Source organism: Planococcus citri, chromosome 1, assembly GCF_950023065.1.
Source record: "Planococcus citri chromosome 1, ihPlaCitr1.1, whole genome shotgun sequence".
Taxonomy (NCBI): domain Eukaryota; kingdom Metazoa; phylum Arthropoda; class Insecta; order Hemiptera; family Pseudococcidae; genus Planococcus; species Planococcus citri.
The window spans coordinates 46653365-46670875 of record NC_088677.1 but is presented as its reverse complement, the minus strand read 5'-3'; the positions used below and the strand labels follow the sequence as shown (position 1 = coordinate 46670875).

At 32.4% G+C, this 17511-nt stretch overlaps 1 protein-coding gene across 3 annotated transcripts in view; it reads right to left on the bottom strand.

The window, feature by feature from the left end:
• The window catches only part of LOC135832322 (Fanconi anemia group J protein homolog), a 46597-nt gene extending 29270 nt beyond the window's left edge, over positions 1-17327 (bottom strand). The window contains exons 1-4 of one of the 3 annotated variants that reach the window (XM_065345494.1): positions 17174-17327; positions 16174-16291; positions 15981-16092; positions 995-1138 (exon numbers count right to left, since the gene is read on the bottom strand). In XM_065345494.1, coding sequence (XP_065201566.1) covers positions 995-1138; positions 15981-16092; positions 16174-16263 — 346 coding nt within the window. In that variant the 5' untranslated portion in view covers positions 16264-16291; positions 17174-17327. Of the gene's footprint in view, positions 1-994; positions 1139-11216; positions 11236-11625; positions 11750-15980; positions 16093-16173; positions 16292-17173 lie in introns of those variants that run through there. The other 2 variants (XM_065345495.1, XM_065345496.1) reach the window with 2 other exon arrangements.
• Positions 17328-17511: the final 184 nt, after the last annotated feature.

Genomic DNA, 17511 nt, shown 5'->3' with positions numbered 1-17511 from the left:
TAGATTCATTTTCAAAATTTCAATTTTGCCTTGATTCACATTAATGAGAGCAAAAATATTAATTCTTGGATTTTCGCCGGATTTTTATCCGCAGTTGAAATAATCTTGATTCGAGTATGTTTCCATATTTTTGCTATCCATATTTTCAATCCCCCCCTCGCCCCCCAAAAAAGAACTATTTTTGAATTAAAAAAATATAATCAATTACTACGACAATGTCATCCAAATAAACAAATCATTTTTCAAATCTATGGTTTTTAAGCCAAGTCGTTTTCCCCCCAACTTTTCGTCCGAAAAATCGATTTATAGATTTCCTCGACTTCCTCGACTTTCAGACGAAGGATACAATTACATGAGTGAAACGTATATCTCCTCTCCTCTTTTAACCACTTTGTTTAGCAAATTATCAATCACTTTTCTTAGCAACTATCCAGAAAACGCATACAATAACTCGTAAGCCAAAGTGTACGCAAAGGATCGTTTCAACTTACGTTTAAAAATGATATTACATATTTAATTGAACAGCAGGACACTAAAAATTAATTTTTTTCTCATCCAGGCATAATTTCAAACCATCTACTAGCATATACAGATACACAAGTATAGGTATCTCACAACTTATTCTCCAATTAACATCTCGATTTTCACACGCATCCACTTCCTTTTCTACTTTTAAAAACCCCATAAAGTTATACCTCATTACCAAAATTTAAAAAAAAAACACAACCTCATTAGCAAACTTTCATAACCCCAGATTTTATGATTCTCGTATCCAAAGCACATGCTCATGAATTAATTCTCCAGCACATACGACTAGACATATACATAAGGAACAAGTGCCAGTAGCTGCGTTATTACAAACTACCCACATCGTGCTTCACGCATAATATCTTCAATTAGGGAAAACATGGTCGCCGAGAAACACACTTAAGACTACCACCTCAATTATAATCTAGCTTAATTAACCCTATAGTCACATGAGATGATGACTTACCGCCAGATTCACAGCACTTCACATTTTCATCGCAAGATGCAGCTTGTGGTACAGGTTCGGGATTTTGTCGATTTCGTTCTTCTTGCTCTTGCTTGGCACGAATATATTCGTTCATTTCAGCTGAATGTCTTTCTTGTGCTCGTTCTGCGCAAAAATTTATAAAATTAATATCACGGAGAGCTCCGCATATATGACGATATATTCATTTAGATTTACCGTTAAAGTACATACAGGAGTACAAGAAGGTGTACACCTGTCAGTACTGCCATTATGATTATTCAACGCATCTATTCAAAAGCCTTTCAAGATCTTGGTTACGAGATTAAATTGCTATAAATGCGATTGCACCTTTGATATCAGTTGAGAAAAAATATGTTCAGCGGTAATAATGCGATGAAGATGAAGATATCGTGTGGTACGATTGCGTTGGACATTTTCTCCCCTTATGGTACACGAATGAAATATAAAAATTGAGAAATAAAAGAGAAAAACAAAATCAAAAATACTGATAAGACGGCCGGTTTCGATGCGGCATTTGGCGTTTCAAAAAAGATGAAAAAAAAACACGCATTTCAAACCAAGAATTAATTTAATTTATAAAAAATTTAAATCATTTAAAAAACTGAACGAAAGTTCTTTTGATGAAATTATACAAACGATGTTTTTATACAGATACCTATTTAAAGTTTTTACCTAGTTCATAAGAAAATTATAATTTGGGTAGTTTAAAATTTGAAACAATCCTGTCTTGACATGCCTGATCTAAAAATCCCCAGTGTTGCGAATTCGAGCCAAACATCTCAAATTCAATTTTTGATTGGATTTTAAATTTTCAAAACAACCAGAATATTGGTTAGTCTCGTCTTAGGTCATTTTCTTATTCAATAGGTACCTAATATTTCTTCAACGCCTGAGTGGCGAATGACGAATGTTATCAATTAATCCACGAAGTTCTCTGTTGGTTACTATGAAGTAAAAGTCACCACCCGTGGGGGGGGGGGCGTATTACAATTTTCTCATGTGACGAAAGAATGGGAACAAAACAAAAATTCCCGAAGGAAGCGAGGGATAATTTTTGTTTTCAAAAAATGAAATATAAAATCAGACGTGTTTCAAAACTATACTGATTGCATAGTTAATTTCATAAAATTCCCAAATTTTGTGGGGTGAATAATTTAAATTTCCATAAAATTTCCAGGACTTTACGCGGTTTTGTAGGTTGCCCAAAGAAAGAAAAATCTGCTTTCGTCACATATTTTAGTTTTTATTTACCTATTTTTTTTTTAAATTTTCAAATATGTTTGACTAATAGAATTCTCTGGAACAATGAACGTTTGACTTGAATACTTTGAAAAGTTAAAATCGAATTTTCCGCTGTTTCCATGGCCTTCAAGGAGAAATTTGGAAATTATGGATGCATATGTACTTAAAATCTTGCTGAAAACTCAAGATTGGCTGAAAATTATGGAATTAGGTGGGAAACAAATCATAAATTTCATAAAAATATTAAAGAAGACATCTTCAAAAATTCCCCAAAAATCAAGAAATAAATTTGCGCAAGTGAAATTTTGGTTATGAAAATAATTTTCCTTTCGAGAATTCAACTTTTCGTGAACATTGGAGTCTATAACATCTCAAGAACTCGGTAAGATATTTATATCCACTTCGTTAGAATTTTCATGTTGTTAATGAGTTACGAAATGGTAATATTACAATATGAATGGTCATTCATTATAAATTCATGCCACATGCATTTTGGTTTTTATCTACTTCATCATTTTAATAAAAAATCCACAAAAGAAAGACGATATTGATGTTTCACTAAAGACCATCTAGTAAAACTGAAAAATTTCCAATAAAAAATACTACAGCAGCTTACAAGTTATCGATCTAAATTCGAAAGAGCTTGTTCTGAAACTCCCGTCACAAAAATTGAAAATTCTTACGCCAATTCTTGGAATTTTGGAAACATTTTTGAAAATTCGAATAAGTGTTTACGCAAATTTTCAACTTTTTCGTAAAACATTTATTTTTTATTAGACGAAATGAACCAGTATAAATAATTATACAGGGACTTTATTTAAACACTCCAACTAAAAATGAACCGTCTTTGAATCATCGGAAATTTTTGGCGAGTTTTAAATTTTCTTCAGGAATTTAAAATTGCTCTGGAGAAAGAATCAAAAATGAACTAACACAACTAACTTTGACAGGTAGATAGTAATTATTGGCACCCACTTAGATTGTTTTTTTTTTTCGTTGCTGTCAAATTCCGGATGTTTCAATTCAATGATGAATTTTCAACAAGGTGCAAGTATGTAATTTAAAATTTCTGAAGGCTCCAGAATAGCTCAAAATTGCTTAATTCAGAGTTGTAATGTTGAAATGCAGCTTCAAACCAAGTTCTTCTCGTTAAAAAAATCAAAATTCAAAATTCCGTAAAATGATTGCGCTTGAAATCCAAAAATCAAGTTTAACATTAAAGATTTTGGTCACAAGGGTTTCAGGACACGCTTTTTTTTATTATTTCAACAAAATGTTTTCAAGTCACGAATTTACGGTAAAAAAAGCTTCATTAGCCCTGAAATTTTCCTTTTCCTTTGAATGTATTCCAGTAGTCTCGAGTAGAAACATATTCTTGTTTTTGAAAAAAAGATGGAGGAAAAAGAATCGGAAAAAACTCAAGTTGACAATTTTTTGCCAAAGAAAGTATACGCATCGCGTCATTGCGTTAATGAAGTTAACATCTCCATTCACGAAGCAGGGAGAACAACTGATGAAGAGGGAAATACGAGTACATTTCGTTGAAATGTAGCCTGTTTTCGAGGAATATATATTTTTTCACCATAACCATCATGCATTATATTTTCAATTACTATAAGGTCTAGAAATTAAGTTACCATAACGAAGTTGATTCAAAGAACTTACACACGTAAGTTAAGCAGAAACCGCTTTAGAAGGCACAAAACGAGCACCCCTTATCTTTTAATATATACCGTAAATACCGCGCGCGCTGCGCTATTACAGTGGGGGTTATGTATTCGCCGTACATTATACGAGAGAACGGTCGAAGCTGCCGCAAAAGCTCTCAAGGGGTTTGTTTGGTGATGCAAGCACAAAAGACCCTTTTATTTGTTATTCTCTTTGTGATGACATCGGATCCCCCGCAGCGTCAGGCTATTTCTCTCTATACGGATGAGGAACTTCGTCGTCGTCAAACGATAAGGGAGGTCCTAACGACGACTCTCATTATTGCACTTATGACTCTTTTCATTTTCAGAAAGTTCATTTCATTTAGACCCACTGAGCCTTTGAGGGTTTTCCATAATACGCGAGCACCATGTCGTCCGCCATGTTTTCCATTACTTTTACATACACACAACTCGCAGCTTATATGGAAAAACTACTACGTTTCGTGCTCACCGTGTACTCCATACGTAGACGTATTTGTGCTCTTCTTCGTCAGGCACAAAAAAAATATATACATGCAACCGTATACACAGTTACACACTTGGTGCGGTTATATCCAAGCGCTTTTATGTATCATTTGTATAAATCACCTCTGTATTTTCTCTCGCGAAAACTACGCATGAAAAAACTTTCTACTTTTATCGTGCCTTCTGTACTTATAATGCAGCAGCAAAAAACCATTGTTTTCGAAAATGAATTTATATTAAAAAACTTCGCAGGCTAATTTTCCACCCGTATTTGTTGTAGGTACTCAAATGCAGAACTGGTCAGTGGTTCGAGGAGTGAGGGACCAAGACCAAACTGAAAATCTGAATGCAACCGCGCATCATTGAAAAAAAAACTTCAGACGAACATGTAATACCTACTACCATTTTTTTAGACCGTAAGAGCAAACTCCATTTTCAAAGATTGGAATTGGGTAGAAAATTGAAAACTGAGTAAAAATATATAAACAGTTCCATGTGAGTAGGTAATAGGTATATACTGCAAATGAGTAGCCTATTATGATAAAAAATGGAACAATATGTCAAGGTACTTCTCACACCTACGAAACACGATTTAGAAATTTGGCAATATTATGTGAAAATTTAAGAACACGTTGACTTCACAGCCTCAAAAATTTATAATGAAATACCACGGGTAGTACATAAGAAATATAACATCCAAAAAACACTTTAAAATAAACACAAAAATTGGCCATAAGAATACGCGTTTCGCACTATTGAAGAGACTGATGTAGCAGCTAGAATAATACCTATTCATGATATTGATATCTATATTGTAGGTGTAGATATTTATTTCCCACCTTTACGCTAAAACTAATTCTCACGTACTACGCAAAAGCTCTGTAAAAAACTGTTATGTAATGTATGTATGTATGTATGTATGTATGTATGTATGTATGATTCAAGTGACATTTGTTTTGCGCGAAAGTGCGGCAACACATTAATAAGTGAATTGAATTGAAAATTGATCAAGTGAGATTTTGCTTATTTGGCAAATTGTAAGGATTAAGAAAAAAATATTGTAATTCAAAAATTATTGAGAAAAATGGCCTAATAATACAATATGTTGAAAAGTGAAAACTTTTTATTATGCTCAACTTTTGTCCAGAAGTAAAATTTGAAGTTATCAATGTCTAATTGCCTATACACATGAGTGATGCACGATATTTGACATTTTTTCAACAACTTTGAACACTAATATAACTTTTCAAACTTCAGCCTCAAGCAAAAGGTTGTCACAATAAAATCTGTTCACTTCTCAACGTACTCGTATCATCCATTGTTTTCATCATTTTTCAAATTACGATTTTTTTTCTTCAAAATAATACATTCTTCGCTCTTTCAATTTGTAAATAAGGCACAAACTCATTCTATCACATTTTCCAATGCACGGAAAAAAATGTATGTAGTATAAAGTGCTATAGTTGTAGCAAATCACCTTCATTTGTGGCATCATAGTTGAAAGAACTATACTTGTAGTTCCTGAAGCACTATACTTGTAGTACTTCCAAATCATTTATAGTATAATTTACTATAATTATATCATTTTTTACAACAAGTATAGTACTTTCAATCGCTACACTTATAGTAAGTTTGACTATAGTGTCACAAATGAAAATAAATTGCTACAATCTGTGGTGCTTTGTACTATTTATTTTTCTCAGTGTGTATAGTGCCTACCAATTTCCATGGCCAAAAGTTCACTTCGTTGCTTTTCTCTATTTAAAAGGAGTTATTCAGCAGCTGTAATTTTCGTTCATCTGAAAATTTGGTCACTCAATCCTCGGACACCCTGCATAAAGGACTTCAAAATCGTATAAAGACTCGTTCAAAAATGAACTTTCACCCTTTAGAATAGTACCTACCTATTTCGACGTATTTTACTTAAAATTCGACTCCATACCGTATAGAAAAATTCCATTAACAATACAAAGAATTGGACAAGGGAGGAAAAAATTGCAAATTTCTATACGAAACGTCTTCTTATCCGTTAAGACGCTTACATGTAGAAATACGAACGAAAAAGACTTGGCATCACAAAAGACCTGTACCGTACCATATCATTTATTCGACGCTATAAAAAGGTGTACTTCATTCCTCCAGGGGGTACGGTTTAATTTCCATCTCTCGAGCACGCACGTACATATACGGGTACGGCGGCGTTAACTCTATTTCACTCTTTCTCTTTCTAGCTCGCAGTAGATCGCTTATATACTTTAGCAATCGTTCGCTAAAATACACGAATAATCGAGAGAAGAGGGTGCTTTAATATGAGTTTACCAAGAAATCCCAATGGTTGTATACGATACGGATTGAGTGGAGGAAATAACACTTATATATCGTACATATAAATATTCGTATAAGCGAAGGGCTGATAGCGAAATTCAAACTCCCGTCATCAGTATTTGAAAGCAAACGCTGCTGCCTGGCCAATATTAACCGGGTAATTACGATAATTAAATGAAATCTAGAATTTCACTTTTGTCGAGAGCTTTCCTTTAGCTCTCTTCCTTGTTTACCCTTTCTATTAATATTTGATTTTAACGGGTTGTACAACGCAACCCATGTCGGATATACATATTAATATAAGTGCCCAAGTTTTTCCTTGTTCATCTGATAGTGAGATACACGTCGCCTCATCGTAACGTATTAAAATTTATCATGGTTCTATCGTAAAATGGCTGCTTTTATCGACAGCTTATATTTTAATATTATTGCAGTTGATTTTCTATATATATACCTTTGTACTTATTAGGTATACCATAATCTATAAGTAAAGATTCTCATTTTTGAAAGTTTTTTTTTCACGCAAAAATTAGGTTTCTTTCAAGTTTTGAAATTTTATTAATTTCACAGATGGTTTTGTTAGAAACATTTTGGATCAATTACAAAGTATGTAAATTCATAAAATTGTCCGAAAAAATTGGAAAAGCCGTATACAAAATCACGATGCGATTTTCAAAATGGGCCGATGCAGATTTTAATGACAAAGTTAAATGGGAAAAACTTGCACCGTAAATTAAAATACATTTACTAAGTACATCCTTCTCCCTTCCGTACATCTTCTAATTATGAAATGTCGGAAGATTTTGACTGAGTGCATGTCACGGAGATCTTTCTTCATCGGAAGCATTTTCAAAAAAAAAAAACAAAATTGATTTTTCATATGCAACCCAACAGTGGTGCCAGGTAGTTCAGAATTTGTAAATCACTTATTTTTGGGTAATTTCACACGCGGTTCCACTATTTAAAAACTCCGAAAGTACCTACTTAATCATCCCTAAATCTGAGAGAATATTACCAAATCCATTGGTACCAGCTTTTTAGCAAGTAATTATTCCTCATGAGAATTTTTAAATCATAAGACTATTTATACACAAATTTCCAGCTGTCTTATTTTTCGATTTTTGAATTTCCTCATGCTTACAGAGTTTTATTTGATTCTAAGAAATCAGAAAATGATTGTTTTTCTTTTTAGAACGGATATTTTTACATGGCAGAAAAAATGTCTCCTTATTGGGAATGTTTTTAGGTTACGAAAATTACGTACCTACCCGTATAGTATAACACAAAAACTTATTGAAAAGTAATTGGAAATTATTTTAAATCCAATTACCTAATATGCTTGAAAAGTTCATTGAAAAAAATCTATCCGTAAAAACCGATACCTAAAAAAAAAGCGAATCGATGAGAGAAAAATGTATTGATTTTGCGAAAATTGAACATTGCGATTTTACGTAGCTTATTACGTGTACGTATTGAAGAAGTTTCAAATAATATTCACAACACTTTCAATATGTATATACAGATTTAAACTTAGTCATTGTGGTGCCCGTTTTAAGTATACGAAGTCATTGTGGTGCCCGGTTTTGGGCTTGTGGCGCCCAAATCGGGCACCACAAGGTCTTTTTATATAAAACGATGCAGAATCGACTGAAATGCACTCTAAGGTGAAAAAAAAATTTTTGAGGCAGGCACCACAAGTACCAAGTTTATGTATTGGGCACCTCTATGACTAACTATGATGAAAAATCCAAACTGCACCAAAACACCTTTATCATACATATATGTATATGTGATCCTCTATGTACGCGGGCACCACAATTACCATAAAAGACCAGGGCACCACAAGGTACTAGGTACGTGTATTGATATTCACGGCTCTTCGACCATTTTCACAAACTAAAAAATCTTAATTTTTGGACGATTTTGAAGGTACTGCCACTTCATGCACACTTCAGCATCAATTTTTCCTTACTTACGTTTTGTTCATAATTGTTTACTTTTATTATTTTTCGTGAAAAATTTTAGGAGATCAATTCATTAATAAAATTTTATAAAACATTAAGATTGAGTTTCATGACTTTTTAATCCTTTGGAGCCCAGAAGATGGAATGAAATTATAAAATTTGTATTCGGTACCTTTTAGGATATTTGGTTTTTTCCTACTTTTAAAAAGTAAAATTTTACGAAGAAATAGAATCATGCCAAACTTGAATAATTTTAATTAACTGCGCCCTACTCACGGATATGCAATGAGTTTTTTTTTATAAACTTCAATCTCATCAAAAAAACTCAGGAGTTCAACGTTTGACTCTTTTTAAAAAGGAGTATGAAAGAGTCAGAAAGTTCGAACAAGTTCAAAAACTAGTTTTACCAAATTGTTCAACGAAGCAACTGAAATTATTGTACTTGCTAAAACTTCTAAAATGTCTAAAGTCCTGATATTAAGATGTTGAGAAGCATGATTCGACTTTACCTCAGAATTTTCCACTGAAAAAATGTTTAAAAAAGGAAAAAATGAAGAAGAGTTCCAAACTAAGTATTTCAGATTAGTTTGAAGTTTTTAGATGGAACAAGACTTACAGAAGTTTGAATTTTTTTTTGAAGAATAGCTGAACTCAGTGTTTCACACAGATAATGAAAGCTTTTGAAGATTTCATTTCTTGACCCTTTTCGAAAAGAATGAGGTTTTGAAAAAGTTGACTCTATTTTTGAAGAGACTGCAATTTCTTTCTCACTAAAATCCTGAAAGATAAGATCATAATCCTTCAGCAAATACACCAAGGAAAATTTAAAAAACAATAAACAATATTTTCTCATCTGAACTAACGCTAACTCACATCATACAGATATATTTTGAATAGAATTTGAAAGAAATCAAAATGTTTTACCATCATTCGAAAATTTTTGTAATAAAACACTCCAGAACTTTCAACAGTGATTTTCAGTACGATTTCTAAATCAAGTCGAAAACCGTATACGATAACCCTACAATTTTATTTTTTGCTTCGTAAAAATTTTCAAAGTTGAAAGTTATCATTTTTTGTTTTACAAGTAGGTAGGTATATAATTTAAGGCTCTAAAATGTCTGATTCCCGAAAATGACTAAAAAATTACTTTAGAAGATTTTTCACACAATTTTATTGTTACCAAACTTTTACGAATTCTGTCCTAAGAATTTTATAGCTGAGAAGAAGTGAAATAAGGAAGAATGATGTAGATCTTTGGATGTAAGGAATATAGAATTCTTCAAGTTACATATTTCTTGTTTACACACATTCTGCCAATTTTTTAAATTCGAGAGTAATACGTAGTCATTTAATAAACTATAGATACAAAGAAATATTTGATTGAAAAACTAGTGAAAAACATTGCAGAAAAAAGAATAAATTTTAAGCCACTTGTTGATCGCATGAGAAAGATTTTCTTCCTATATTGTGAATAAAAACAAAACAAATTTCTATTAAAAACCAAAACGAAAAAGAAACCGAATAACAAGGGGGCGAGGAGGATCAAAAATTTTACGTCCTTGCTTCAAAACAAAACCTGAAAAATTATTTAACCCGTATCAAGCACGAAAATCAAACTATAACATTCGAAAGCCATTTCACGCATAAGCGAACCGTTTAATTCATAAACAAAGCTTCGAATTTTTAAAACAAAAATCCACTAACTTTGTAACGTAAGAGTGAAATGACATAAGAATAGCACCGCAGAAAGCTTCATTAGTAAACAAAGTACATCTACGACTCATACGTACCTACCTTATAGACCTACCTATCTACATCTCTCACACAAAGGTATCCTAAAGCGACATTCTAGTGCTTTTTACACGACTAATTAAGTTATTTTATATCGCGCAGCTCGTGTAAATTATATACTTTTATCCATCAAAGATCACTTTCAGTACCCACGAGTAAATTTTACAAAATTTAACTGTACCGAAATGAAATAAATTATGAAAAATTTATACGACAATTTTGGGGGGCAAATCCTCCTTCCTATACTGTTTATCTCGTTTATAAAATTTATTTTGAGCTAATTATATACTCGATTCATTATTTTTAGTATCTACCTATAGGTACATTATCTACCGCCTAACTGTACGCGTAATGTTGCAAAAAACACGTATAAAATTTTCTCGAGAGTCATTGGGGCATACTTTTGTGCATGTTGAAAGCGGCGCGGATGCATTTCGGTCTTGAAGCTATAGGTAGGTAGGTAAGTAGGTAGGTAGAGGTACTTTTCCGTATGTACTTGTATTTCGCATAACGAATCCTCCCAGAACCCAAGATAAGTTTAATTCTTTTCTTTTCTTTTTCCTCTAATTAACCGATGCAAAAGCGATTTTCACTGCGCTGAGCAATGACCGTAAATTTATACAGAGGCTTTTGTGACTTGATTATTTCCTTTTTATCGAAGAATCTTACGAATACACATAAATATAGTACCTACCTACTTACCTAGCTACGTACTTTCCATTATTGGCGAACAATTTTTATTTCGCAGAATCGAATCCTCTTTAAGAAAATGATGAGTGCTTTTCTCTGATTTTAATATAAGAATTATTTGAATAAAAAAATACCGAAGCACAAAGGTCTCAAGTAAATTGATAAAGAATGTATTAAAAAAAAGAAAAAAATTAAGGAAAAATTTCCAATAAAAGAATGTTTATAATACACATCCATAATCGAGCTTTAGGCAATTATTTAGCGAAAAATAAAAATGAAAAAACTCGCCAATTTTTAACCCTTTAGGTGTTTTTTGGTCCTCTTGTTCAAATGAAAATTAAAATATTCCGAAAAAAATGTACACGATGCAATATTAAAAACTTAAGCACAAATATTTCGTAATTATCAGTTCTAAACTTACAATTTTTTCAACTCCAAGAGCAAATTTCGTATAGACACCATCACCATCGTCAATTTCGCGAGCATAAAAGAATACTACTGAAAAATAATTTTCGTACTCGGCTCTAGAATTTGTTTCGAGGACGAAACCGGTATTATTTTAATACAAAATCGTTTAAAAAAGGGGAAGAGAATAAGAAAAAAACTTATCACAGGTATTAAAAGATATACAGATACAATAGTACGATCATAAATTTGTAGCAGATGTTACAAAACCTTTTCGAAACAATATCGAATAATAGATACCAATGAAATTCGTTCAACCTAACCTCAAGTATGTACATGCGAGTATGTATGTATATACATCTTTTTAGCGAATTTGCTTCGTTTAACCTAGAACGTTCGATATTTCACGGATTAAATGCAATTACTCAATCGAGCCTCAATGGTACCACTTTATGTCACACTATAATGCTTCCCCCTACGCGTTAATCATTTTCGTTGAAGAGAGTGACTAATTTCGACTTAAGCGGTTAATTGAAATGACATTCGTGATTATTTTATTACATGCTTAAGTACAAACCGTGAGAGTAAAGTGTATTTAAAGCAGGTTGAAGTTACTCTTCTGACTTTATGATGTCGGCTCTTTGCAGACATAAGTAAAGCTATGTACCTACGTAGTACGTAAGTATCTACATTCATAACAGAAAAATAAACCAAGAGCAATACTACGCCACGCACAGATTGGTAGGTACATTTCACACTCTTTAAAAAAAAAATAGGAAAACTTGGACTTGTAAAATTTTAGATTTAGATAAAAAATTTGAAAAAATTGAGAATAATTTTACGTCAAGTTGGAAATTTTCTAAATTAAAAACTAAAGGGTTGATTTTTTTGTCCCTCTAATGTTTTTTCTTCTGTTTGTCTAATTGCCGAAATTTTAATAAGATGCAATTTTAGAAAATTTTTATTCAATTTTGTGGTTGATTTTCTTCATTAATAATTTTTGGCCATTTCCAAAAGAATCCAGTAGGTAATTTTTTCATTTTTTCCCTCACGGCTATCCTTCAATTAAACGTCATTCTTCGACGATTGTATTGTCTCAACAATTGTGCAAAATTTAATGGAATAACTCGAATTAAATGACATTTAAGCTTTTGAAACGTGATTTAGAAAATCAAATTCGAGCATTCGTTGAATCTGACCCTGGCCTTGAAGTTTCCTTATCCGATTAGAACCATGAAAAAAATATAATTTTCAGGGGTCAGGCTATACTTTATTATGTACAATAAGTAAGGTGAAACTGACTTTGACTCGGATTTTGGGTTTTTATGCTATTTCTTGTTTAGTATCACTGAATGACGATTTTTGAGCGCGTAAGCGGTTTTCCATCCGCACGTCACCCAGGGGGATGATAACCCACAAAACACGATTTTCAAAAATTACACGCCATTGGATGTTTTTAACCAACTGATTTGAAATTTGGTCTAAAAGTGAAAATACGTACTTGAGATTAATTATACCCTGAATTCTTTCAATTTTTTTTTCGACTTCAACAATGATCTCAAAATTTAAATCACTGTGAACAAAAGTCCAAAATTCAGGAAAAAGTCGAAAAAAACTTTTTTTACGTTTTCTACTGCATTTTATACTTATTAGTGTTAATTTTTTCAGAATTTTTCGAAGAGTGGCCACGCTTCGTGTCCATAAAACCATTTGGAAACACGTTTTTGCTCCTCCTCCCTCAAAGTAGTCAATTTTAGTCAACATTTTATTCTAAGTAAGTACGTATCTTCGAAGACGCTGAACTGCGTCATCAACTTGAATTTGAACCAAATTCGTCAATTTAAAGTTGAATTTTGCCATTTTAGAAACCACTGACATCCTTCACAGGTGACTTACGCAGCAAAAATTCATGTCCAGACTAATATCGACTCGAAATACAAAATACATTACAATCTCAACAAAATATAAAGCAATCTTCGACTTTTTCCAACTCATTTTCAACAGATGTGATTATGTTCCAATTTGGAAAAAGGTACCCACTACCCCACTACAAGTAGGAAAAAATCGAAGATTTTCTCCTCATTTTCCCTTCCGTTACTGAAACCTTCGTTATTTGAGAATATTTGATTTTTATTAAAATTCTTCGACTAATTTTTCAAATTTACTTGTAATGAAAATTTTGAAACAAAGAGGTACGTCAAACTCGTCATGGAAAAGTTTCTAAAAGAAAACAAATTTGTATGCGGCAGGTGTAGAGAAGACCAATATTGAATGAGAGACTTTTGTACGTCGATGCAGATCGCAGAGAAAAACAAGTTTGAGAACTTGAACAATCCTATTTTTTGAGCATTCATAAAAAAATAGAATATGAATTACATTACAAATCTTAATTTTATTACCTTCAAGTGATTGCTTTTTGAAATTTAATGATGGGATGCAGGTAATCTATTTTCAAAAATCATCAAACTATAAACGCTTCTTTGGATTTTCACAACAACAATTCCTGTGCCAGAGCAAACAACCCGATTTGAAATCACACATTACATAGGCAACCATCATCAAAGAATTTTCCATCAAATTAAACTCTGCTCGAAAAATTTTCTCATTTTTTAAATTCGAAAGAGTTCATGCACATTGTTTCATTTCCATCCATCATTTCTAAAGCTAATTACCCAGCTACCACTAAGAAACCTAAAGGAAAAGAGTAGGTACCCTTTAGCTGTACAGTAGTTTCATTGATTGAATGCCAACAACCACAAAAATTACTCATTAAGCTCACGGTATGAGGGTATACCTAAGTATTAAATACGACAAAGTGTATAATTAACGCAGTAGCTATACTATTGGTACAGATGGTCGATGCAACTCAGCTCGAGTAAGGAATTAATATTCTCACATTTCGACGTATCCAATCCACAATTCCACCCTTCGTTTGTGACTTCAGGCAATACAGTCTCAGAGACAGTTCGACAGTTCCGCAAAGGCGCGGTATTATTCACAATGAAACGAAATCTTTCAAACGAAATGTTGTAAAACATTGTAAAGGAGCAAGAGGAGAAAAAAAGACCTCGTAGGGTGGTAAAATTAAAAGATAGCCCGGCAGTTAAGATAAAAATCAAAATCCAAACAGACTATTTTATCCTATTTGAAATGAACAACAAGATAGACCCGCCCGTATACAAATGCTCACGATAAACACAGTCGTACAAAACCAAAACGTTATTATTACATTCGCATGAGTACACTCGCATCGGCTACAACTGTACGCTAATGTGTTTCTTTTTCTCTTTTTTTTACCTCTGTTTTCGAGTATCAGATTACACATTTGTAATACCTCGGTTTCTATGATATTTTTACATTTCGAACGTAGTATTGAATCATTTTCTATAATGGTGAACGCTTCTGCGAGTTGGGGATTGCATCTAGAATAGCATGAAAATTCGCCGGAAATGGGAGCATTGCGAAACTCACGAGCATTTTTTTCCATAAATTGTGTCGCCGGTCGCGCCTTCTGCGTATACTACAACCCGTTCTTTGATCAACATTAAAGGGTTACCGATGGGAATTACATTTTCATTAAATTGCCATTTTCGACTACTCTTTCACTCGAGAGATTACTGTTCGTAAAATGAAGTAATCTATTTGAAAAGATTTCACAATTTAATGCTCGACAGGCGTTTAAAAGTACGAGACCTTTGTTTCTAAAAAACGTATTTTTAAATTAAAAATAACATTCAAGACGTCTGCGTAAGAGAAAAATGTCAATTTGAGAGGTAAAGCGAAAACAAAAATTAATTTAATACATATTTCTTTTTTCACGTGCTCCGATGCTACGTAAACTTATTTAAAATATTCCGAATACTTATAGATTGTACTCTATCGTGTAGAGAGCATCGTTCCATGGTTCAGGGATGTATTTTAAGAGAGCGCCACGCTTACGTGAAAACAGCATTTTAGTTTCACTAGTTTCACCAAAGGGATGCAACATTAATCTTTATTTCAGTGGAAAATTGTCACTTCGAAGTGAAATTGTTTGTTCTAGTCCTTTTTCCAGAATCACTACTTGCAATATTACAGTAAGTTAAATTTAAAATGAAAGAAATTTCACTTTTTCTGTATACTGATTTAGTAGCTTAGAATCTGAATTTAAAAATTTTTTCATTTTGATTGTTTTTTTTTTTATGGATTTCAAAGATATTTCTAATTCTTTAAAATATCACGTGCTATACACCAAGGTAGGTACTGATAAAAATAAAATTTTAAATTGTAATTAATTTATCGAACATGAGTTCAATTTTGTGGGTCGTTGTGCAGCTATAATATAATTCTGAATTATTACTTTACCCTCGAATTTGAATACCGTATACTCACGTTTCTCAGCTTTCTGCCAAGCTAATGCTCCACACAGTAATGCTAATGTTTTTCCCGAGCCAGTTGGACTCTCCAATAAACAATTTTGAGCTCTAGAGCATCCTCTGATAATCTATTAAATATAAAAGTTGGAATCAATTCGAGTTATAATTAAAATAAATGATGAAATAATATAATAATTCGTGTATTTTACTTTATCCATCATCGAAACTTGCGAAGGATATGCTTTGGCTGGGAAATCCACTTTTACCCCTCCGATGGTATAAGTAACTCCGGTAGACATAGCTGCGTTTTCTTCTTTACGTGAAACTCTGCGAGAAAAGAAGCAAAAAACAGAATTTATATCGTCAACATTCATAGTAGAATCACAATTGAAAATCAATACTAGTACATAAATGGAAAACTTCACGAGAAGGGTCTCTAAGCACCATTTGGTGTTACTCTAATATGTGCTTAAAAAGAAAACATCTGATGCCCGACTATATAGCTTTACTAACACTATATACAACACATTTACTGTGACATAGATACTAATTTTATTGAGTTTCAATACACCACTACTACGGTGGAAAATGGAAATCACCGAAAGTGAGGAGAGCGTTTAAGTGATTTAAATTCAAGGATACCTAATTGTTCTTCTAGTATGCAACATTTAATTTTATGTAATCAATATTTAATTGACTTCAACATGAACTTAAATAAATTAGCAATCAAATGAGATGAACTTCGTTTGAAGTAATAAAAAGCATATTTATGGAAGCAGCAACACTACCTATGCAGAAAACCTCTCGAATGTTAAATAAAAACTGAAATGATTACTCGAGTTTTTAAAATAGTTTTACAACAAAGCTTCGTAGCTGAGAACTAGAAGCAACGTACAAGATGAGAATTAATTCTGTAAAGTAAAATAAGAATTCAAGTTCAATGTTTCATAATGAGGCCGGAAAATGACATATACAATACGAGTGCTAATCCAGCGAACAAAACATCGGTCTGTAATCGAGTATATGTCCGCTAAAGTACAATATTGCTCCTCAATTATGAATTTTCTTCTAGAACTAGAAAGAATTGCTGCGGCAAAGCTCGTAAGAATCACGTTGCAAGTAATTAATAAAATTACACACAAATACTCGAGTAGATGCAATATAAACATACTGAAACATAATCGTTACTGAAAATCGTAAAATTATTACCTTCTCAATAAATAATCAATCAACTAAATCAACTTCGTTGATATTCATTAATTTGAACATAAAGAACAATAGTTAAATTAGATGCAAAAAGATTTAAAAATTTAAAATCCCGGAAAAATAAGTGATAATAAAAAATGGGCAGAGTTGAATTCGTCACGATTTCTTGATCAACGTTCAACAGCTGATAAAAAGTTGTTCTTCAGTTCAACGCTAAGAAAGCTAGTGTGCGTTCCGACTTCCAAAAAAAGATGACATAAATTTTTTTTAAAAAACACAAATTTCGAAGTGAATAGAATACCTATTTATGTATTATGAGAATAATAAAAGTGAAAAATTTA